At 37.5% G+C, this 26259-nt stretch overlaps 1 protein-coding gene across 2 annotated transcripts in view; it reads left to right on the forward strand.

The window, feature by feature from the left end:
- The window catches only part of LOC306863466 (thiamine pyrophosphokinase 1-like), an 84041-nt gene that overhangs the window by 21886 nt on the left and 35896 nt on the right, over window positions 1-26259 (forward strand). The window contains exons 3-6 of one of the 2 annotated variants that reach the window (XM_079406807.1): window positions 2799-2843; window positions 14567-14639; window positions 23022-23163; window positions 23979-24074. In XM_079406807.1, coding sequence (XP_079262933.1) covers window positions 14587-14639; window positions 23022-23163; window positions 23979-24074 — 291 coding nt within the window. In that variant the 5' untranslated portion in view covers window positions 2799-2843; window positions 14567-14586. The remainder of the gene's footprint in view (window positions 1-2798; window positions 2844-14566; window positions 14640-23021; window positions 23164-23978; window positions 24075-26259) is intronic. The other variant, XM_079406806.1, reaches the window with a different exon arrangement.

Below are 26259 nucleotides of genomic sequence, written 5' to 3' on the forward strand. Positions count from 1 at the left end.
TATAAAATGTGTTTTATTGCTTTTTGAATAAATATTTTAAAAAGTGATAATTATAATCATTAAATCTTAAAAACACTAAGCTTGTGGCTCGAGGCACTGATTTAACACAGTAATGTGGAATGATTATTTTAATAAATGAACCATATCACAATGTCTTAAAGGGATAGTTCACGCTAAAATGAAAATTCTGTCATTAATTACTCACCCTCATGTTATTCCAAACCCGTAAGACTTTCGTTCATCTTCTGAACAAAAACTAAGATATTTTTGATGAAATCTGAGAGCTTTTTGACCCTGCATGGAAAGCAATGGAACTACATTGTTTAAAGTGGTCATCGGATGCAAAATTCACTTTACAAATTGTTTGAACATAAATGTGTGTTGGAAGTGTGTGTGCACATCCATCTTATAATGATAAAAATCCACCCAGAGGTGTTTTATAAATCCCCTTTCTCAAATCAGGCTGTTCTGAGATTTCTGGCAGAATGACATAGTTCTGCACAGGCCGCTCCCATGATAGTTGATTGACAAGGCCATCTTACCTTAGACACTGAGTGAGCTGAGAGCTGTCCACCAGAGTGTCAGCTCCAGTGCAGGGGAAGACAAGATGTCTCCGATTAAGCGATTGAGGTGCTTTATTGTTGGATGTAATAATGAATATAGCAGTCGTCATTTACTCCCGACATCTGAAGTTTACAGTTTACTCATCACCCCACGGAGGAGAGGGGTGGGGTGAGCAGATATAATTTACATTTAAAGCGACATGCATGTAAAACAAGCTTGCACAAAACAGAGCTGATTTTGACAGGGTAAAAAAGGTATTTTTTACTCTACCAATGAGAAGTTTTACCCAAAGTATGTCATAGACTTTTCATTAAGACCCTAAAGAATCATATCAACATCGGCATCTGATGACCCTTTTAAGGCCCAGAAAGGTAGTAAGGACATCATTACAATAGTCCATGTGACATTTTTGGTTCAACCTTAATTTTATGAAGCTAAGAGGATACTGTCTGTGTGCAAAGAAAACAAAAACAACGACTTATTCAACAATTTATCTTCTGTTTTATAGTTCTTGCAAATAAATAAATTTGGTCATATTTTATTTTAAGGTCCAATTCTCGTTATTAACAAACCATTAACTACGAATTTTCACTCAATAAACTACTAATTTGCTGCTTATAACTAACTAAGTTTAGGTATTGTGTAGGATTAGTGATGTAGAACGTGGTCATGCAGAATGTGTTTTATAAGCACTAAGAAACAACCAATATGTTAATAATAGGCATGCTAACAAGTAACTAGGGGACGTCGGCGTTGCCTGATTAGTGACGAGCGCGGAGAGAGAACAAAACAAAACACTGGTTACAACTTAGAAGCACAAAACGAGGATTTGTAAAGAAAAATGTCAGAGGATTTCGATATAAGCCAAGAAGAAAGAGGCTATTTTCATTTTTGGATGAACTAACCCTTTACTAGTGAAAATTGGTCCCTATACTAAAATGTTACCAAAAAATGTATGTAGGGAATTTGTCTTAAATTCATTTAGGGGCTTTTCTCTGGATGGATGGACAAACAGATAGACTGATGGATGGATGGATGGATGGATGGATGGATGGATGGATGGATGGAATGTGTTTGAAATTTTTCAAGAGTTCTCAATTGTAAATTTGAAGCATTAATTTGGCTTTTCTCAAGTGATTGATCTTTAATTGACATCAATCAGTCATTGACCACAGAATAGCTTTTAGACTGCATATAAATAACACCATATAGGTAGACTTTAAGTTAGTGTAGAGTCTAAGACATTGTTTAGAAGTCTTGACAAGTGGGAGAACAGACAGCAAAGGCAACAAAAGAGTCTTTTTGTGTATGTCATTCAGAACAAGATGACCCTTGCAAGCAGTCACAAAGTGTGTTATCACGTTTTCATGAGTGCAGAATCTCATTGTCATTGAAGGTGCCAATTAAATTGAAAGTGAATGTTCTTGTGTTGTTCACAAGTGCTTCCACCCCCTCCTGTGTCACCAAGCGGAGAAAAAGTAGTGATAATTAATCTGTAAAGGTGTTTAACTGTTTAAAATGTTTACCTTGAACCTCCTTGTTCTTTCACCTGAAAAAAAAAAAGTAGTTTTTAACAGTAAGCCTATAAAGCCATTAGGATCGCAGTAGTGTCTTGCAAACACATTCCATTATTCATGAGGCATATGATGCAATTCTCTTCCCTTGATTCTTTGGCCAAAAAAAACAACTGTGCTGACAAGATTACGTTCATCTTGACATGATCTTTGTGACGATTCCTCACTCTTATAAGCGTATAACAGAAAATCATCTTTTGTTTCATGCGGCTGTGAAAATACTCCCTCCCTTTTTCATGGAATGTATTGGAAAAAAACATAAAAGTCACCTCTGTTTGTTTATAAATGTGGTACCGTTGGGTTTTTGTGGTTTTAAATAATAGGATTGCAGGCTTATAACCAAGCTACTTGATAAATGGAGGAAGGAAAGTCTTCAAAGGAAAAAAAGCCTTCACTCTCACAGCACCTGGTTTAAAATAACTAATTTATTCAGTGAAAATGTTCTGTTTTAAATTCCTGTTTGTTACTTCTTGCTATTGTCTAGAGAGTGAATCCCACATCTGTGTGCTTTAGTTCATCAGCTACAAAAAGTCAAGAGCACTTCCTCTGAACTTCTCCTCATGTCAGACTTCAAAGTCGGCGGGATTATCATTTTAATGTCACTTTTAGATGTTATTTTTTGTACATTTCTAACTGAGCATATGCCGCTACCTTTCCCAGATTTGTCAGCCTGCACTGAATTGAAAAACTGAAACCGAATCTCAGGTAACACTTTACTTGAAGTCTGTTTATATAGCACTTTATAAATGTTGCCATAATGCTTTATGCACATTTTCATGCATTCTATTTCATGAATATATATTATATATTACTATAATACAAAATCTCATATTTATTGAAAAAAAAAATATATATATATATATATATATATATATATGTTGTGACGAGTCGGCTGCCTCCCCCCTGTCCATCATCACCACCCCGTCCCGTATTCGCCGCCCTTCGCCAGGCTCCCGACGGGAGTGGGTGTGTGAGAGAGGAGGGGCGCTGAACACGCAGGGCTGGCGGCGTGTGATGAGGCGCACCTGACGTGAATGGAGCCTCATCACCGCCGCCGTTTAAACGCCGAGCGCGCCTCTCCTCGGGAGACCGGTCTCTTCCCGTGCATGCACGCTGGTGTCCTCGTGGGTCCAGGAAGGGAGCGTCGAGGAGGACTGCCGCACCCGTTAGGCGGCTGACGGGCTAGGATGCCGAGCCGCCGAGTCCCCCAGAAGTGCCGGGACCCCGAAGATGGACGAAGCCGCGCCAGAGACGCCGCCGCCACTCGCTCCCGGCCCCGAGAGGGGAGCGCGTGCGGCCACCGGACTCCGCCCCTTCCCTGGACCCTTCCCTCCTGAACACTGCCCTCCTGCACAGCCCCGCAGCACGACGAGGACACCAGATCCCCGTTTATTTTGGACACTTTTCCCCCTTTGGACACTTTATTTTAATGTTTTGTTTAATAAAAACCTCTCCGAGGCTTGACGCCACGCCCACTGTGTCTGTCGTTGGCTCCTCCCGCCACAATGTATATATGTGTGTGTTATATTTTTCATAATTTTAGGAAGTTTTATTTATTTGTTTGTTTTATTTTTATTAATGTATTTATGCATATAAAATGTATTGTTTTATATTTACTATATTAATTGTATGTAATATTTATTGTTATAATAGTACTAAATATGATATATATTGCAAAAATAAATGTATATTTATATATTTATTTTTATATAAATAGATATGTACTGCATTGTAATTATTATTAATAATATAATTAATAATTGTATTCCATCTGTCTATTTCATATATATTATATATTTATATATGAAATATATATTTCTATTACTTATATAATTATTATATGTTATAATAATACAAATCTCATATTTATTGCTTTTTCCATAATTTTAGGGAGTTGTTGATTTATTTTTATTTATTTCATACATATAACATTTTGTATGTTTTTATATTTACTATTTTAATGGTATATAATGTTTATTTTATAATAATACTACATATATGTATATGGCAAAAAAAATTATCTATTTATTTTTATATAAATATATGTACTGCATTATAAGTATAAGTATAGTGTAAGTGTGTTTACATATGAAAGTTTTAGAATTTCTTTTTTTTTTTGAAGGGGGAAGGGGAATTCCTAAAAACATCATTATATGATATAGCACATGTAGTATTACACGCAGTGCTGATCAAGATTCATATGTAGATTTAACTGTCATATCCCTTGTCAAAACCAGTGGCCTGTTTAACTGGATTTAGCTTCCCATTGGCCTTACCTTGAAAATGACAAGGCTCACCATGCTTATCAGAATCGATGATGATCCTGACAGGGCAGACTGACCTTCATCCTGAAATGATTAGTGCTTTCGCAAAAGGCACAAGGGAGCCATTACTGTCAGCCAGGCCATGATCTAGAATAATCTATTTGTTTTCATTTCAGCATGTCAGCAGTTACCGAGATGGGCTCTGAAATGGCTTCAAATGTATAGCCATATAATGTGATTTCAATGATATTTATCTCTTCACTCATCTTTACATGGCGATCTGAGTTGTAGTGAAGCCGATCAAGAATTCATCTAAGCACCTACTGTTTCTTTTCTGCCATTTCAACCAAAATCCGCGCATGTGCAGACGGAGCTGCCAGTCATCTGTACCGGCTCACAGAGGGTCATCGCGAGAGGTGACAACCTTCTTTTGGCTCCCATCACGATTGACTCGGAGGGAAGAGATGGATCTGGAGATGTCAAGGTTCTAGTGTCATTGCACATTCTCAGAACTGCTGGACTTCAGGAGTATACCGCTTGCCAGAGTGCTTTCAGAGGACTTAACTCCTAATCCATCACCTTTTGTCAGTGCCTGACAGGCCAGATTCATCTCCAGGCCTCTAAATTGGGTACTTCTCTCCCCTCCAGAGCGGTTTACAATTGTTTTCTTTTGTTTGGGTGCCTTTTTGTTCTACAACCTAAAAATAACGCTGAGTCTCAGACTCTCCAAGCACCGAAATCACAACTGAGTGATGGGACTTAACACATACTGGTGCATTTGTTTATTTTAAAATGAAAATTCTGTCATTATTTACTCACCCTCATGGCATTCCAAACTCCTATGTATTATTTTGGCACCTAAAAATACTTTTAGTTTTTAAGCTCCAAAACGAATGAAAAAAAAAAAACGACACTATAAAACAGTTCAATGACTTGTATGCTATATTCAGGGACTTCTGAAGCTATATGATAGTGAAATTAGACTAGGAATATAGCATATTATTTGTATATACTAATATAGTATTTTGATACCTTTAGTGCCTTTACATTTGGAAAGCTTGTGAATTTTGAGACAATGTTTGTCTTTTGTTAAAGGAATATTCCAGGTTTAATACAACTTAAGCTCAATTGATAACATGTGGTATAATGTAGATGCAAAGTAATAATAATAATTATTATTATTATGATGATGATGATTTTCACTCATCCCTTGTTTAATTTGCAAAAAGCAGAAATTGAGATTACAATGTGCGTTTACTGTAGTGAATGGGACCAGTTTTGGGGATTTGAAAACAAATATATGAGACTTATTATTGTTTTGATTTTTTTAGTTTTGGCATTGTGTTTTCCTGGCAACAAATTTGTTTGTACATAGAACAAAAATGTATTGTACAGAGAAAAAGCTTAGTGTTTTTTTCACAATAAAAGCATGTTAATATTGTTTATTTATACTTTTTAAGCATGAAGTATTTTATAGTTTACAGGCCCCATTCACTTGTATTGTAAATTCACAAATGAAAATTCTGTCATCATTTACTCACACTCAGTTTGTTCTGTTGTTTATGTTCTGTTGTTTATGTTCTAGTAAAGAAAGAGTTTCTTTCTTTACTAGAACATAAAATTTAATATTTTGAAGAATAACCAAACAGTTGTAGCCATTGACTTCCATAGTTTTGTTAACAGCATTCTTAAAATATCTTCTTTTTGGGTGAACTGTCCCTTTAATTAATTAACGTTAGGAACTTTTACCAAAAGCAAATGGTACATTAATAATCTTCATAATTGCATTAATTCAGATTAACGCTAATTTTTGTTTAAAAAAAGTCACTGTCTTTTTATGGCATCACATTGATTGTTAATATTAGATTAGATTAGATTAGATTCAACTTTATTGTCATTGCACATGTAAGATACAGGGCAACGAAATGCAGTTAGCATCTAACCAGAAGTGCAATAAGCAGAGGTTCAGGATATACAGTGGCTACAATATGTTACATATGTACAGAAATATACAGATAAGGCAGTAGTACTATGGACATAATTTACAAGTTTTTAAATACTATCAGTATGATATACAGATGGGTGATATGAACATACTATACAGATGGATTGTGCAGTAAATGTATGTACACTATGAGCAAAAACTATGAACATAATTACAAATGGATATGAATAAGCTATAAATTAAGATATATAAACACTAGTGCAATGAACATTGAAAGTGCATAGAAATAAAAATTTACAGTACATAGTACTCAGTGTGTAGATTGGTTGTTGTTTTTTTTTTTTTTTTTTTTTTTTATCGATTTAATGATGGGGAGGGGTGAAGAGTTTGTAGTGGTGTGTGAGGGGGGTATCATTGGGCAGAGTTTAGTAGGGAAACAGCTGTAGGGAAAAAGCTGTTCCTGAGTCTGCTTGTCCTTGTCCGGAGGCTCCTGAAGCGCCTCCCAGAGGGCAGTAAGTTAAACAGTCTATGGTCAGGGTGAGAGGAGTCCTTAAGAATGCCGCGAGCTCGATGTAAACAGCGTTTTCTCTGGACGTCCTCAATGGCAGGGAGTGGTGTCCCTGTGATGCGTTGGGCGGTTTTCACCACCCTCTGTAGTGCCTTGCAGTCAGCAGCTGAGCAGTTCCCATACCAGACTGTGATGCAATTGGTCAGGATGCTTTCAATTGCACACCGGTAGAAGTTCCGCTGGATGATTGGAGACAGGTGGTTCTTCTTCAGTGTCCTAAGGAAGAAGAGGCGTTGGTGAGCCTTCTTGACTAGGCTTATATCCTTTAATTACTGAATATCCTTTAATTACTGAAAACTCTTTAAATCTGAAATGAACAAGCATGATATTGTTGTTAAGTAGCTTGAGCCAGTAAAATAAAATTTTATGGATTTAAATAGGATTGAAAACACAGCAAATGAGAAGATAAAATAGATATATATTAAGCCACGTACAATAGACTGAGCTGCTGCTTCAAAACAGCTGGTTTATTGTGACGGCAGGCATATTTAAGAGAGTGAGAATGCCTTCGTAGGGAGCTAATGATCCATTCAGCGCTCTGCCAGTAAAGTATGTTGCGACTGCGATCGTCAGAAGCTTGTTGTTTTGAGCTTATCAGCTTGCAGCAGCACTGCCAAAGACACCTCAAAGGACGTTCCAAAAAATAAACAATATCTTTTGAAAGCACACATACAGCAGGCCCTGTTCCATGTCACATCCATCAATTCTCTTGTACCTGTCATTGCTTTACTCTGTATGCTTTTGTTGTCATCTGTAGATTTCATTCAGAGCTGCCAGAAGAGAGTATGGTAGCTTTTTCCAGACAGTTAGCATATGCGGTGTCATTAGGGAATATCTACTCACTGGAATTTAATTGGGTCTGAGCAACAAGCAAAATATTCCATATTTGGAAATGAATATCATCAACAGATGCAGTGCTATTTTGGTTCTCCTTAGATGAAATGAAGAAATTAATATTTTTGAAGGAATTAAAGGGGATTGTTCAGGCCAAAATAACATTTCTGTTATCTACTTACCCTCATGCTATTCCATAACTGTTTAAATAATTCAGATCTTTTTAATGAATCGATTGATCAAATTCTCAAAACTGATCTAAATAATTCAAATCTTTTCAATGAATTGGTTGATTCAGTTCACAAAACTGATCTTAATAATTCAAATTTGTTGAATGATTTGGTCAACTTCATTTGAAATAAAAAAAGGACTGAATAATACATATTTTTTTAATTAACTGCTTTAATCAGTTCTCAAACTCATCTGAGCGATTCAGATCCTTTAGTGAATTAGTTGATCTAGTTTATAAAAGTGGTTTGCATGATTCAGATGTTTGTAATTGATCAAAACGATCTCTCAAAGCTGATCTGAATAATTTGAATATGTTGAACAAATGTTTTGGTTCAGTTTGAAAGAATGCTCTGAATGATTTAGATCTATGTATTAATGGCTTGCTTTAGTTCACAAAAACTGAATTATTCAAATTTTTATGCAAATCAGTTGATCCGGTCCATAAAACTGGTTTGAATGATTCAGATATTTTTAATGAATCGTTTAATCCGGTTCAAAAAACATGGTCAGTGATTTGTTCATTAATAGAACTGATTCAGATGTCAAGTTTAACTCACTGACTCAATGATCATTTGTCAGTGTTACTGGAAGAGAGGAATATCGATGAATAACAGCTTAAAATCGCGCTTTTCTCTCCTCACAGGGATGAGAGGGGCCCCCTCTGTCACTACCCGTGCTGGCTTCTCTGCCACGAGTAGAGAACCATCGGCTAGTGCTCTGGGCGAGCTGAGGGTTACAGTGAGAGCTTTCCGCCGGGCCAGTCCCCACGGATCTTTCACTCCTCACGCAGCAGCTGTTCTGTGCGGGTCCCCGGTGATTCTGCTGTATCTTCATACGGCGTGCCCAGCGTTTCATTCGGCGCGCCGATAGAGGATTAGATGCTGATAGCAGCATCGGGGGATGGGCAATCGTCCTCTGAGGATGAAGATTCGACGGGGCTGCCCCCCTCGGGACTCAGAGCTGACGGCTGTGCTTTCCCGGGCCGCCACGAGCATCGGGCTGGAGGTGCTCACACCTCCCAGTCCCGAGCCCTCACGACGAGATGATTGGCTCCTCGGCACGGGCCGTGGCTCGCGACCATGCCTTGCCCCGCTTCCTTTCTTCCCGGAAGTGCACGAGGAGCTGATGAAGTCGTGGGCAGCCCCATTTTATGGCCAGAAGCGGCTCGTCTGCCTCCCCCATCCTCGCTACCCTCGATAGGTAAGTGGGGGAAGAGCTGTCACGCTTTCTGCGCCATTCCCCCTCACCCGGGGATGTGAGCGCCTTTTTCCTCCTCCAGTAGAGTTCCCTGGACGGCGAACCCTGGTGGAGTTCCTTCAGCACCATCGGCAGTCGGACTGGGCGGAGCAGTCTGACGCCAGGCCCAGTACTGGTGTTAGCTTGCTCGGGTCTCCGGTCAGCCATTGTACTGGGCTAGGTATCCATATGGCTTGATTCCCTACGGGCAATCCCAGATGTGTATTTTTCCACGGTAAGGTTTCCCCCTCTGTAAACCCGTATCTTCCCTTTGACAGAGCACTCTGTCTGACTCTGTTGGCAGCTCTCCTCCCTACTCCTAGGTAGGATCTGCCTCAGAGTCCCATTTGTATGTAGTACTGCCCCAGGCCTGGGTCAGTCCATATCAGTGTCTCCACATCTTACCTCCCCTCGGGCAGAATGTGGCCTCCGTAGCACCCTTCTCCGGAAGGCTCGCTTCCCTGTCGTTACTGCCAAGCTGTAACAACAAATAGGAAAGACTTGAAGCAAATCCTGCGTGTACCAAGGTCAGCGAATTTGAGCTGGGGCGATGGGAAGGTTACGACCTTTGCATGGCATTTGTCTGTCACGCGCTTGCTTGTCAACATTTGCAATGCCATAAGGTTGTGACGGGGTTCAGGTTGTGGCGCTTTCCATGGACCCCTAATGTCGTCATAACATAACTCGTAGTGACCGACAGATAGGGAACGTCTCAGTTACGTATGTAACCCTCATTCCCTGATGGAGGGAACAGAGACGTTATGTCCCCATGCCACAATCTTGAACCATCGCTGGGTGCCAGGGACACGTTCTCGGCTTCTCAGCGGAAAACCTGATGAGTGGATGCACCTGTTGCCTATTTATACCCATATGCACGGTGAGTGGTTCAGGTATGCAAAATCCACTAGCCAATATTCATTGCCGTTTTCTCTTAAAGTCAGAGATGATTGGGGCTCCCTAGTGAATCCCCTAATGTCGTTATTGACATAACGTCTCCGTTCCCTCCATCAGGGAACGAGGGTTACATATGTAACCGAGACGTTTTTAGGTGAACTATCCCTTTAATTGAAAATTGTTGAGTTGACCAAAACCTACAATGTGTATCTAATGATACTTGCAAATCTGGCTCCACATTGTGGCATCTGGTTGTTGTTTTATACTCATTTGTGCGCAAAAGCTGATTGGTTTAGACCAGCGACTGCACATTCCCAGAAGACTTTTTGATGCAGGACCGGAACACATTTCATATGTCTGGCAGACCTCTGGCCTTGCCTAATTACATGCATCCACAGTGATTATTCATTTTTAATCTTCCTGTGCAAACAGGAGCTGACAGGGAGAGAAATCTTCAGAGGAGCTGGTGCCCAGATCAAGACATACCCTATTATTATCTCACAGTGCCTTAAATGTAATTACCGCATTGACCTTTCCCAGCACTTTGATTAGTTTATAAAGCTCAGCTTTATTTGAACTGAAGCAATGAACACGCTATTGCTTGGAGCTCATGAAACATACTATGCTTTATTCTGCCATTTGGAGATGGTATCGGCCATTATTATGGAACAGGTTTCTAGTCTCAGACTGCCTGGATTATCAACACTGATTGCTCTCTGGGTAATCTTCCAATGTTCAGATTCTTATTAACTGTTAGATTAGTATATAAATGCATTTCTCTTAAAATTGCTACCGTTGAAGTCAGAGAGAGACAAGTGAGAGATTCTTGCTTTGGCTTTCATAACTTTCATATATTATATTACATTATATTACTGTTCAAAAGTTTGGGGTCACTCAGATTTTTTTTCTCTAAAATAAATTAATACTTTTATTCAGCAATAATGCATTAAATTGAAAGCGACAGTAAAGACACATTCTTAAAAAGATTATTTTTGTACCATTTTTCTATTCTTTTCAACTTTCAATTCATCAAAGTATCTGACAAATGTATCGCACTGACCAGATAATATTAAGCACTACAACTGTTTTCAGCATTAAAAAGAAATGAGCATATTATAATGTTTCTGAAAGATTATGTGACACGTTATGCCTGATGTAAATAGCCGTCGCATGAATAAATTACATTTTAAAATGTTTTCGAATAGAAAATGGTTAAATTTAAAATTATTAAATTAATTTAAAACAAATAAATGCAGTCTGGGTGAACATTAGAGACTTCTATATTATTAAAAGACCTACATATTATTACATTGTCAATGAACCCTAATGAAAGCACAGTAGCAGGTTTCGAATGATGCATTTGCATCAAAAAATAAGATTTATTTTGTCTTTTCAAACAGTAATTTATTATTTCACACCATATATAAATACTGTGTACTTTTATAACATTTTATTTTCCTCTTATAGTTCACTTGTAATGTTAGTAATTTAGGTTTTTTGCAGCTGTAATTTACTACTACAGAACTGTTTTACAGTCGTTTTTTTATGTTCAAGACTTCTATGTGTAAATGATTTCTGTTATGATTGCCTAGTCTGTCCACATATGAAATAATGCGTAAAATGTTTCTAAAAACCACATGAAATGTGCAGTTGTTAAGGTTTTATAATCAGGGACTTGTGACATCATTACTGCAACTATGCATATGTATGAGGGAAGTGAAGTATGCATATTCGGACACAGAGTACGTCATCTATGGTCGCACAGTAATGTACAGTACTCCAGCTCTGTACGTGTTGTGCGGATGTAGTTATTCTGAAGTACTTGTGTGACCTTTGCTGATTATGAAGAAGTCGAAAGTGAACTCTGAGGCATAATCAAAAGCTGATCGTCTGTTCAGATGATCCACTCAGGAGGGGCGGCTTTATGATTTCACCAGACTGTCTGTAATGAAGCAACAGCTGAAGAGGTCTCTTGATATTCTGAGGGGTGTGTGAAACTGCCAGGCATAAAGCAGGCGATCTGTTATTTAAGTCCTGAGTGGGCTTATTGACGTGAAAAAATAGAGCAAAATGTGTGCTGCGCGAAATGAAGCCAATATGAAGCTCCCCTGTTGATGAACAGTCACATCGTTTATTAGCAAAGAGAGGCTGCATAAAAATACAAGACGTTTAAGGATTTGCTTGTAGTTTTGTTCTTGAATGTCACTTGGGAGCCAAATTTTCACCTCCCCACATTCTCATTGATGTTATTTTAGAGTGTGTAACAAGGAAAAAACAAGAAAGCCGGAGCGATAACTGTGATCTCGTCTGTCTGTCTTGCCTCTTTGGGCTGTGACAAAATGAATGAAGCATCTGATGTGACAGGGTGTCTGGTCTCCGGCTCTCCCATTGCTTTGGTCTTGACCTTCTGGAATTACTTCAATTCTTAATTCTGATTTTCTCCGTATCGGTCCAAATCGAGTTCTTTTCCAACGACGTATAGTCCCTGCATTACGATTAACTTTAAGTGACACTTTAATTTGCATGTAAAAGAGGTGTATTTTGCCTCCAATTTGAGGTCTGCGGTGGGAAGGAGCTGTTTTGCTGATAAAATGTCAAAAGGAAAGGTTTCATTTAGCTTCACCTTAATGTGGTCGCAGAACTGTCACTGCTGAGGGTTATTTATGGTTTCCTGTTTAACTGGGAGTCTGTTGGAGAGGACACAACGGGAAACTTTAAAACCGTTGCGTTGAATTACTTTTTCTCACACATTGAACCCTGGATCAAAGCTAGAAGTGTTTTAGATGATCCATATGGGCACAAATTATATAACCATGTTTAATCTTAACATGATATAATATACTTAATCACTTGTGGATCTACATTTCACAGTTCTATTAATGGTTTTCGCATGTAAATGTTTTTCCACCGTTGCGGACAGAATATATTACTAAAATACTCTGATAGACTTTCATGAGCTACTTACCATTTAGTTACGGCACAACAGTGCATTCTTTTTAATGGATAAAAAACATACTATGTGACCAATGTAGTCTGATTGCTGATCAAATGACTCTTGTGAGTCAGTTCTGTTTAGTGAAACAAACAGACACTGTCACTGCAACCAGTGTGGCCTGAGTTCTGAATGAATGACTCTACAAAGTGACTCTTCTTTTTAGTGAATCAGATGCATTTAGAGCGTGACTAGTATAGTCTGATTTCTGAACAAATGGCTCTTTTCCACCTATTTTAAATGGATAAAAAACATAGAGTTTGACCAGTATGGTCATTCACAATGGCAGTTTTTGGGATTGACAACCGCATTTACTTACAGGTGTGAGTCTCAAAATGTCCCGTTCACACAGCAGCTTACAGTTGTGTTTAGAATACTGTCTGTATGAACGTACAACAGGAGTCAAGCCCGTATTCCTTACCAGTAACCATAGCGACAGTGACCAAAGTAAAATCAAAGATGGCGACGTCCATAATACTGAAAGTTTTATCACTTCTGACACAACAAGAGTCCATTCAAGCCGTGAGTTCATTCATCAAATCTTCATCAATCAACAGCAGCTTTTATATTTGGGTGGAGAGCGGGACATTTGAATCGCGCACATAACACAAAACTGACGGGAGCGGCTCCGGTGGAAAACTGACTAAATTTATTTTTTTCAGAAGGAATTGTTACTTAAAAGTTCTAAAAGAACAATGAATTTTAAAATGCAAAAACTACTAATATTGATGATTGTCTTAGCAAATTTAGTGTAAGATTAGTGCCATTGAATTGGCTTTTATTCCCCACACCACCTGTTAATAACACAGCTATATTTGCATGCTGGTGTTCTCCTCCACATTGGGCCTCAGATTTAGCCGTGAGATGAAGATAGCACTCCTGTAATCCGCTGCAGTGGATCTTACTCTTACTCTTAAACCAGCTCTGCGGCGCATCTCTGCTCATTCAGCGGCTACATGCACCGCCCAGCAGAGCGTGAAATCGTAACATCAAGTCTTTATGCTTTAATACCTAACGATACCCACGCTGCCTTTTCTGCTCTCAGGGAATAAAACGAAAGAAGCCGCGACATGATCTGCCTTTATCAAAATGAATACTCTGCCCATCTAAGCGAAGAAAATCTTGTCTTTGCCTCCATATATATCGTAAATCTATGTTTCAGGAGTTTGGTGTGAGGTATATGGTGACGGCGCAGCCTGCAGCAATTCTCTCTACCCCTCACTGTGTCAAGAGGCTGTCTGTGTCGCTTTTGTCATGACTGGGGACAGATAGTGCTGTGACTGGCAGGCGTTGAATGGCTCTGGTGGGGTCCTGTCACTGAAGCTTTCCATGGCTTGTGTCAGAGACGCACCTTCATTTCACATGAATAAAGGATCTGATGGCTGTACAAATTGTGCTCTTTTTACCCATCACGCTCTCCTCCTGCTCTCTCTCACATCAGTTTCTCTCTCTCTTCCCATGAAGTTTTCTCCCAGACTACATAAATGGAGACTTTGATTCAATCCTACCAGAGGTCAAGGCATTTTACACAAAAAAGGTAAGCTTACTCTCTCTGGGACTCTCTTGTGATGCCTCTCTTACTTTCTTTTATGTCAGTATGTTTGCACATTCTTCAATTTTCCCTCTTTTTAACCAACGTATCTGTATTGCTAGAGTACTAGTGCTGTCAAACGATCAATCGCGATTAATCGCATCCAAAATGAAAGTTTTTGTTCACACAGTATGTGTGTGTGTACTGTGTATATTTATTATGTATACATAAATACACAACCATGCATGTATATATTTAAGAAAAATGTTACGTTTACATATATAATATATTTAAATATAATATAAATTATATGAATATAAATCTGCCGTGCAAAGACAAAAGACCATAAGAAGTTATTGATATTTTTGGGACATTCAAGACATCCTTTATCATGTGCATAAGTATCTTGAGTCAGTTGCATTGTTTTTCCGAAAAAATAATGGTTGGTCTCGACCGTAACTTCGAAAAGCCCTGGAGAAACCAAGGCAGAACACTGTTTAAAACCAGTTATGGCTTTTTCACTTTGTCTGGAACGCTCAAAATGAGTTACGGTGTTCTGCCTTTGTTTAACTGCGCGTCAAAATGAAGTTACGGTTAGGAGTTATACAGTGTTCTGCCTTTTTTTTTACTGTCCAGTTGTCACGGTGCACACACGAGGGAGGAACCAGGAACACGCAGACGAGGATATAAACTCAAATAATAGTCTTTACTTAACATCAGGACAGGACATGGCAGGAGAAGGCAAGGCAGACAAGGACATCACACACCGGGGTTAACGAGTAGACCAGACCAAATCTAACTGAACAGACAGGACTAATATACACAGGTAAATCATAGCTAACGAGACAAACACAGCTGAACAGAATGAACTACTAATGACATGATAGGAAACAAACCAAATATGGGCACAAGAGGCAGGAACACATGACACACAGGACAGTTCCCTGACACCAGTAAAGTCTGCCACATTTAAATTATGGTGTAGACAAACGAATTAGATCGCGATCTACCAAACCGCTCCATAAAACAAAGCACTGTAAAGACTAGATACCTTGGCAGCAATACGTAAACCTGAATAACCTTTAAAGATTTTTTTTTTCCTTTTTATAATGCAGATTATTCACCTGGCTGTCACTTCTAGTTGGATGTGTGTGGACTGGAATGCCTTGGCATGTAGCATGATCAATCCTAAAATCAGTAGCCTACTAACAGTTCGCAATTAAATCCATATCCTACCTTTTCTTGTAACACGATAAAATCAGTTCATGGCGATGAACGTCGTCTGAGATGTTTAATCCACAAGCATTCTGAGCATTATTCCTGCTTGCTGAAGTTCACATAAATCCACAAGTCGTTCTTTTAGGTTAGGCTATTTCATTCATGTCAATATAAAAGCAATTATGCTATGTCTAGCATTTTTTACGTTACTGAGCATAGCAAATGAATTGGTTGCAAAACAGTCACGTTTTACTTATAGTCTGCTTGTAACGGTCAATTTTTTTTTTTTAACTGTCACATTACTGTATGCAATAGCCTATATGATATATATATATGCAATAGCCTATATGAAATATACATAGCCCGTGATCACTAGATTGTGTACAGGTGTTACTGTAACGATTTTGTAAATGGTGATCAGCAACCAAATATTGATAATGTGGAAGTTACTGCCTTTTGCCTTGGTGTGACTTCTCTCATCAGTGTACAGTAACTTCAAAATAGGGGTAAAAATCTAGTTTGAGTCCACAATTTTTATTACTAAAACATCTAATTGCCAAATTTCCAGTGTCCTACCTAATTTGGCTGGACAAATGAAACACTTTAAAGTAATTTTTCTCAGTTTCACGCTCTAGCGAGTTAAGGTCTTTTGCCTTTGTAGGGCAGTATACATGTAAATACATCTAAATATTTTCAAAATATATATATGCATGTGTGTGTATTTATATATACATAATAAATACACACAGTACACTCAGATATATTATGTAAATAAAAACTTTGATTTTGGATGTGATTAATCACGAATAATCATTTGACAGAACTAGTATTAAATTGTTTTGAGGTGTGTTCCTCTACCAAAATTATTATAGCTATAGGTCATGGGACAATCCAAAAATGTGTTGCAGGTATACTCTAATACATTATGGTTGCTGAAATGCTCAATGCAATAAAAAACATTTCAAAAATACTATACTTTTGGCATTAAATGTTGTTCCAGGGAAGTGGTTTGGGGGCCTGTGAAATGGAAACAGTTGTGCTGCTTAATATTTTTTGGAACCTGTTATTGGATTTTTCAGGATTCTTTGATGAATAAAAAACAAAAAAGGCAAAAAAAAACTGCATTTATTTAAAATAGGAATCATACAATAACTTATTATTTAAAAAAAAAATATTCATTGAATTTACTAAATTTTGTTGAGGTAAGTGGTTGCAATCAATTTATTTTAGCTACATCTAAATAAACAAATTTTGCTGAAAGTTAGTCAACTAAATTTATTTAAATGTAGATAAAATAAATGGATTGCAACCACTTACCTTAAAAAAATGTAGTAGCATTTTATTCAGTGTTTCAAAGGTTTGGGGTCAGTAATTGTTTTTCTTTTTTTTTCTTTTTTTTTAGCAGGTATGTGTTAAATTGATTAAAACTGAAAGTAAAGATATATATTGTTAGAAAAGATTTTTTTTTAAAAAGTCCAGTTTCCCAAAAAATATTAAGCAGCACAACTATTTCCAACATTGATAACAAATCAACATATTAGAATGATTTTTGAAGGATCATATGAAACTGAAGACTGCAGTAACAATGCTGAAAATTCATAATTATAATTATGAATAAATTATATCTTAAAGTATATTAAAATAGAAAACTGTTATTTTAAATTGTAATAATATTTCACAATATTACTGTTTTCTCTGCATTTTGATCAAGTAAATGCAGCCTTAATGAGCAGACATTAAACATTAAAAATCTTGCCGCTCCCAAAACCTTTGAATGGCAGTATGTTTTTTTTGTTTGTTTTTTTTTTACTATTTTTTAAATATATTTTAGGCCTATCTAAGTTAATGTGATACATTAATATATTAAATAAAAATATAAAAAATTATTTTGAAAACTCTTAATAATTTTTAACACATTAAAAAAATCTTAAGACTGGTTGGAAATCATGATATTAATTGTGATTTAGTTTACAGTTTCTCCAAACATTTCCATAAACTGTTCTAATAATTGGCTAATAATGAGAACAAATAAGGTGATTGTTTAATTTTTGGAAGCATGCTGTATTTTAATTTCACACTCTTTGTACAGTATAATCAGGTCTTTGTACATCTATCTCTCTCTCTCTCTCTCTCTATATATATATATATATATATATATATATATCTATCTGCTTTGTAATTTAGGATCTTAGCATCAGTGGTTTTCAAGCTTTTTAATGACAAGGACCCCTGAATGTGAAGCTTAAGCATATAACGAGAATTGTCCGTTTTCATATATAGCCTATTTTATGTTAATATCTTTGCATAATATTTGGCCTATAAAGTTCATTGTAATATTAATGAATTTCAATGTTTGATTTTTAAGCACTTTTTGGACTTTGGTACGACAAACAATTTTGGTCTTGGGTCCATATATATATATATATATATATATATATATATATATATATATATATATATATATATATATATATACACTCACCTAAAGGATTATTAGGAACACCATACTAATACTGTGTTTGACCCCCTTTCGCCTTCAGAACTGCCTTAATTCTACGTGGCATTCATTCAACAAGGTGCTGAAAGCAGTCTTTAGAAATGTTGGCCCATATTGATAGGATAGCATCTTGCTGTTGATGGAGATTTGTGGGATGCACATTCAGGGTACGAAGCTCCCATTCCACCACATCCCAAAGATGCTCTATTGGGTTGAGATCTGGTGACTGTGGGAGCCATTTTAGTACAGTACAGATCATTGTCATGTTCAAGAAACCAATTTGAAATGATTCGAGCTTTGTGACATGGTGCATTATCCTGCTGGAAGTAGCCATCAGAGGATGGGTACATGGTGGTCATAAAGGGATGGACATGGTCAGAAACAATGCTCAGGTAGGCCGTGGCATTTAAACAATGCCCGATTGGCACTAAGGGGCCTAAAGTGTGCCAAGAAAACATCCCCCACACCATTACACCACCACCACCAGCCTGCACAGTGGTAACAAGGCATGATGGATCCATGTTCTCATTCTGTTTACGCCAAATTCTGACTCTACCATCTGAATGTCTCAACAGAAATCGAGACTCATCAGACCAGGCAACATTTTTCCAGTCTTCAACCGTCCAATTTTGGTGAGCTCGTGCAAATTGTAGCCTCTTTTTCCTATTTGTAGTGGAGATGAGTGGTACCCGGTGGGGTCTTCTGCTGTTGTAGCCCATCCGCCTCAAGGTTGTGCGTGTTGTGGCTTCACAAATGCTTTGCTGCATACCTCGGTTGTAACGAGTGGTTATTTCAGTCAAAGTTGCTCTTCTATCAGCTTGAATCAGTCGGCCCATTGAATCAGTCGGCCCATTCTCCTCTGACCTCTAGCATCAACAAGGCATTTTCGCCCACAGGACTGCTGCATACTGGATGTTTTTCCCTTTTCACACCATTCTTTGTAAACCCTAGAAATGGTTGTGCGTGAAAATCCCAGTAACTGAGCAGATTGTGAAATACTCAGACTTGTATATAAGTTAAATATTAATGCAAGTTCTTTGCCAACAAACTTGGGCTGACGCACGTTCTGATTGAGATTCATATTTTGTCCTTTCCAGCCATACCCACCAGCCACTCATTTCCTCAAGTCATGTAGATTTCACAGATTCACGCCAATGATTTCCTATCATTCTGGAAAGGTGCAGTGTGGTGTGGTATCAGTCTAGTGACTAAAGCTCTTAACAAAGCTGGTGAACCTGTGAAGTGAAGTGTTACAGAGAGGCCTCCACTATGCCCTTGAGCAAAGCACTTAACTGCACTCTTCTCCTGCGGGACCGTCTCTGAAATTAGTGTAATCTTCGTCAGTTTGAATGAAAACCATCTGCTAAGTAATGAGTACCAGAGGTTATTTGCATTGTTATAATCTTGCATACATGCATTTTTATGTCATTCCTAAGCCGGTGCATGTGGCTTTTGGGGGAACCGAAGTTTGACAGAGCATGACGCCTGAATTTAAATGGGTTTGAAAAGGAATAAAACCAGAGTGATGCTCTGTGGAGGATAAAGGAAAGATCAAGCTGCAACTGAAACAAGCTTCTCGGCTGACATTTGGGTGCGGGATTTTTGTGATACCTGCTGCGATTGAGAAGTCACCTGTGACGGCCATGTATATGCAACCATTGGAGGGAACTGATACTGGAAATGAGTGCATTCACCTCTACCCTTCCTGACTCTTCAACAAGAGATCCCATTTACAAAACACAAAGCGCGATCAGACAAAAAGCGACAGGAGGTGCTTGTTTGGAGAAGGCAGTCTCTAGTGCATCGTCTTTAAAGTTTCTAAACTTTTTTTACAGTTAAAAAGGTAACTTGGTTTTCCGCTTTAATACTTGATCAGATTTTGTCAGTCGCATCAAATTCTGAAATATTTAAATATTTTGTTGTGGTCATCAACAAAAATTATTTAATAGGATCAGTTTTGCTAAACAGTTGTGCCACTTTCAGACAAAAATTTTTTTTTTTTTTAAATCACAAACATCCTGCTATAAAGTTTATGACCAATTACAGCTTTCATACTTATACTTTTCTAATGGAGGAATGAGATTTTTTGTGTTTCTTTTTAATGCTTTAATGCTCACCAAATCTGCATTTATGTGCTTAAAAATACAGTTAAAACATTAATATTCTGAAACATTGCAATTTAAAAAACTGTTTTAATATATTTTAAATTATGTTCCTATTTGTAAAATATATTTATATTTGTAATTTATTCCTGTGATGGCAAAGCTTTTATTTCTGGTTATTATCAATAATAAACAGTTCTCAATGTTTATACAGTCAGGTCCATAAATATTGGGACATCGACACAATTCTAACATTTTTGGCTCTATACACCCCCACAATGGATTTCAAATGAAATGAACAAGATGTGCTTTAACTGCAGACTGTCAGCTTTAATTTAAGGGTATTTACATCCAAATCAGGTGAACGGTGTAGGAATTACAAAAGTTTGCATATGTGCCTCCCACTTGTTAAGGGACCAAAAGTAATGGGACAGAATAATAATCATAAATCAAACTTTCACTTTTTAATACTTGTTTGCAAATCCTTTGCAGTCAATTACAGCCTGAAGTCTGGAACGCATAAACATCACCAGACGCTGGGTTTCATCCCTGGTGATGCTCTGCCAGGCCTCTACTGCAACCGTCTTCAGTTCCTGCTTGTTCTTGGGGCATTTTCACTTCAGTTTTGTCTTCAGCAAGTGAAATGCATGCTCAATCGGATTCAGGTCAGGTGATTGACTTGGCCATTGCATAACAGTCATGGGTTTGTTTTGTTTTTTCAGCCTAATGATGGCTTGCTTCACTGATAGTGACAGCTCTTTGGATCTCATCTTGACAGTTGACAGCAACAGATTCCAAATGCAAATAGCACACTTGAAATTAACTCTGGACCTTTTATCTGCTCATTGTAATTGGGATAATGAGGGAAAAACGCACACCTGGCCATGGAACAGCTGAGAAGCCAATTGTCCCATTACTTTTGGTCCCTTAACAAGTGGGAGGCACATATGCAAACTGTTGTAATTCCTACACCGTTCACCTGATTTGGATGTAAATACCCTCAAATTAAAGCTGACAGTCTGCAGTTCATTTCATTTGAAATCCATTGTGGTGGTATATAGAGCCAAAAATGTTAGAATTGTGTCGATGTCCCAATATTTATGGACCTGACTATGTTAATAATAGTCAATTTAGGTAACTGGTGCTCTTTGCCATTGTAGAACCTTATTGAACCAAGATCAGACAATTATAGAATCTTGCAAACCAAAGAGGAAACTTAGACGATTCCCTTCCCTTCCAGTCCAAAAGGGACCAAGCCTATTGACGCCTCCCTGTCTAAGAGGATAACCTTCGTCTTATCTCCTGAGACCCATAAAAACAGGAGACATTTGAGAAGAACATCTGGATGTCTTTAAAGAACAGAAACTTCAATGTTCCTGACCAGTTTACCATAAATAAAAGTCGCATAATCAACTGTAATAATAATAATAATTAATAATTAATTACATTTATATAGCGCTTTTCTGCTTTTCTAAGCACTCAAAGCGCTCTACATTGTGAGGGGTGGTGTCTCCTCGTCCACCACCAGTACAAACTGTACAAAGCATGTGGCATCTGGAAAGGCTCCAGCACAGACCCTCCCTGATATCTCCTGACCATTAACACATAAATGCAATGATGTTATCAACCAGGAGAGACGGTTTTACAACTGACGTCCGAGCTAAGAAAAACACCAGATCTTCACGAGAATGACATTCCCACGACCTCCCGTTTCCCTCCAGCAAAGAAATGCGCCTTTTTTCTTTGGCAGAACAAAGAAAATCAGACCTTTTATAAAGTATTTCAAAAAGGACAAATAATAATTATTGCTGCTATTAAAAGCAATATATACTATATATATATATATATATATATATATATATATATATATATATATACATAATACATTCATTCATTCATATTAAGGTTGTATTTCATGTCATTTATAAGCTTGCTGTGTTATTGGAATGTATGGTATTGTTGTAATCTCTTGATGTCTAATTTTTCCCGATCACTATTGTTTAGTTTCACATGCTTGGTGTGATTATTTAGAATTTAGGATCGTTTAATCTATGCCTTAACCGCGTAATAGATCAAATTGATATATGTACTTTGGCTATGCAAAATACTTGGCATTTGATTTTGAATGAAAGCTAGTTGCGTCAACGATAATTTGGTGTGGATGAAAGTTGACTTTTCTCATCATAATGTATGATTAAAACACTTATAGGAGTCTGCTAGGATATGTTCTTTATTTTATGAAATAATTCAGCAAAGGATTTACACACAGAAAACTGAGCCGTGCGGAGTGGGGCTCCGCCCTATAGGCACAATCTGATTGGAAGAAACCTCCCGTGGGTGGACACCAAATCGGGCCATTTAAATGGTCACAGAAGCTTTGCTTGCTGACTTGCTCGCGCGCTGACCTGTTTGAAACTTCGGCTCCTGATCTGATCGCGCTGTTAAGCGCTCTCGGCCATATACCATCTGGCAAAGATCCACACATGCCTTCAAAGTTCTGACCAAAGAAACTTTAACACCTTAAGCCGTAAGAACTGAAACAAACTTCCTAAGAGTGTCATCACGTCACAGAAAACCAACCAATTGCAAGAGGGCATCCCCAGTGACAACGCGTGATGACGACACATCAGCAGCCAATCAGCTGGAGGTTCCCGCCGACCCCGTGGAGACCGCACGGAAACACCGGTCAGCTGTCAAACTCAACTTGAAGCAAGTAATCAAACAATTCTCCATAATTCTGCTGGAAACCGGTTTAAGTAATTTTAAGAGTAAAGACAGACAAGTTCTCTACTTGAAACTCCCTCAGGGCGAGGTTTCAGTAACTAACAAAAGAGTGCTAGTTTAAGCTTTCTTCAAGTTCATTGCCTGCAATGTTTGTGTGTGTACGTATTCTGTTTTGTGTTATTTTAGCTTAGTAGTGTTGTAGAGTAGCAAACAAACTTTGATTTATTAAGAAATCTTTCGTCTGGTGCTATGTGATTTTCAAGTCTTAAACTATTTGCCAAAGGTCGCGTTATCTATGCTCATGAATTTTGATAAAGTACTATTTGGTTTGTTTTATCGTTGGCCACGAATAAGATAAACGAAATTGTTAAAAATATATTGAATTTAACGATTCGCTGGACGAGTCGTTAAAACCTTAGAAATGATACGTTTTGATTGATATCATATTAATATCGAATCTTAAGAATCGTTTCCCTAAAAGCTAATTTAAAATAAGGGATAATCCTTACACCATTGAGATAATTGGAGAAAATGTCCCAATTAACCTCAATTCACCCTGTATAAACATTTCTTAATATTTTTGTGGAAGCCAGGATTCTTTGATGAATAAAAAGGAAAACATTTACACACAAATCGTTTGTAACATGATTATAAATGCCTTTACGGTCACCTTTGATCAATTTCATTGGTTCTTGCTGAATAAAAGTATTATTTTTTTCTAAAAGAAAATCTTACTGACCCCAAACTTTTGAATGTTAGTGTACATCCATAAAAACTTGAACCCTTTTACTTATTTTGCTCCAGAACTGCAAGCTAATGAAAACTCCAGACCAGGATCTGACAGACTTCACTAAGTGCTTGGCCATTATGGTGGAGGAGATCAAAGCACAGACATTGCAGGTTGGACTCCATCTCTCTTCAGCTGCATCTCTATAAATCTGTCTGTCTGTATATTCTCTCTTGCTCTTCAGACCCGATCCCTAACTTTTTGACCTCATTTGCACCTGGTATTAATATCCATGTCAGGTGATCAGATCACAGGTGGTCAGGGTTTTGTGACTGGATTATTAAAACCATATTCGGTGACAGCCAGGTACGTACGTGACCATTTTGCATTTGTAGCATAAAAGTTCTGAAAACTGCGACTCGCCTGCCAGTCAGCTGTTGTGCTAAAACAACAGATATATAATAATAATAATAATAATAATAATAATGCCAGAAATGGAAAAGCCAGTTTAGTTACCCAAGTGAAAACAAAGTACCCTTTTCCATACTTTAAAAAAACAAGTACTTATTACGGGGGAAAAAAATATAATTTAAAAAATATACTTAAGTGAGAACGGAATAATAATTTCAGACACTTAATTGCATGTTAATTGCAGTTGATTGAAAAGTATATTTATTTAATTTATATTAAATGCAGTTAGCTGAACTTAACAGCTTTTTGACACACTTTAAGTGTGATTTAATTACAACTTTATATGTAATTTCTTATGAATAGCAATTTAGTACATTTAATATAATAATGTAATATCAAACAAACCACAGCTAAAATTATAATCAAGTACTTTACATCTGCTTTGTTAGTCAACACATCAATGTACATCTAATCAAATAAGGTTATTAAAAATGTATATAAAATGTACTTTAAAAGTTTTAATTTGAGAAAGTGCACTTTTAAAAAGTGTGTTAAGAAACATAGATAATCGACTTTTTATTACATTCATTTTATATTAACTGCAAGTACAGATTTTTAAAGATATACTTTCAAGGTTTGAAGTACACTACAAGTGCACATTCAATACAAATAAGTGCACTTCTTTTCGCAATGGTTGTAAAGACTTACTACGTTTAGTTTGTCCAGTCTCAAGTGGTTACAGAAAACATATTTGCATGTTACTAGGAGGTTTAAACAGGAACTTTATGACTCCAAATCAAAGTGTATTACGCTGTCACACTGGAATGCTGGAATGTGTACCAAAACACAAAATCTAAGTATTGAGATGAGTTCATTACAATAGTAAGAAAAGTAGAACTCAAGTTCATTGTGAAAACTGAGTCGGAAGGATAGCGGTTTCATTCTCACTTGCTTTTTTATATCTGTCAAATATAAAAGGTGAGCTCACACCTCAGCTTCAGTGTGAATTCACATCCTCCAGGAGCTGTCAGAGAGATTTTGTATGGATATTGAGTGTGTGTGTGTTTGTCTGCTCCTCCTCTAAACCCCAGCCTGAGCTCCAGGCTTGTCAGGCTGTCTGTTGGTCCTCACAGAGATGCCCATCACCCGTCACAGACACTCCAGAGTTTTACCAATATACGGGCCTCAAGCTCAATCTATATGCATACTATGGCTTTCTTGCTTCTTCCTATTGCGTTTATATTCACCTCTGTATCTCAGTGCTACATTTTGTGTCTTCAAGCACTCACAAAAGACAAGTAACACTTCTAAAAGTGAATAAGCTTTGTGCTGAAGGTCACTGAGTTAACGAGTGAGATAATTTGACTCAGTTGTATTGTTTTAGACATCCAAAGACTGACAATTAAAATTTTTATTTATCTGCTTGTTTTAAACCGTTGACTCCAGTTTATTGGTTTTAGCCTGAGAAGACACACCAACAGAATGCCAGTCAACATTTATGGACTATTTGATGCACGTTGCAAACCAAAAGCAGCAAGTCCAACCATGGTTTTTCATGTCTAATTGAGCGGTTATTGGACAGAATAAGTTGCAAAGTGGACCAGACGTTATGCCAATAATTACAGAAATGGCTTTGTGAGACGTCGGTGTGTCCAAGTTGTTTTTTGTGTTTTTGTTGAAAAAGTTTGAACTGGCGTATTAGACTTGGCAGGTAATGTGAAGACATACTTTGACCCTCAGACTCCAAGTACAAGTTGCGAACATATAATTTCTGCTTTGCTTTTTAAAAAAGTTTTGCAATCAGTCCACATAATAACAGAGGCACTGTAACATGAACAATTTATGTGTCAGATGTCTCATAAGTCCAGCTATTTAAATGAGCCAGTGGGGGCTGGCAGTGAAGTGTTGATTACCCTCTGTGCATTTTAAAGAGTTTTTTGTCTCGTA

The sequence above is a fragment of the Barbus barbus genome (assembly GCF_936440315.1).
Source record: "Barbus barbus genome assembly, chromosome: 44".
In the NCBI taxonomy this organism is placed as follows: domain Eukaryota; kingdom Metazoa; phylum Chordata; class Actinopteri; order Cypriniformes; family Cyprinidae; genus Barbus; species Barbus barbus.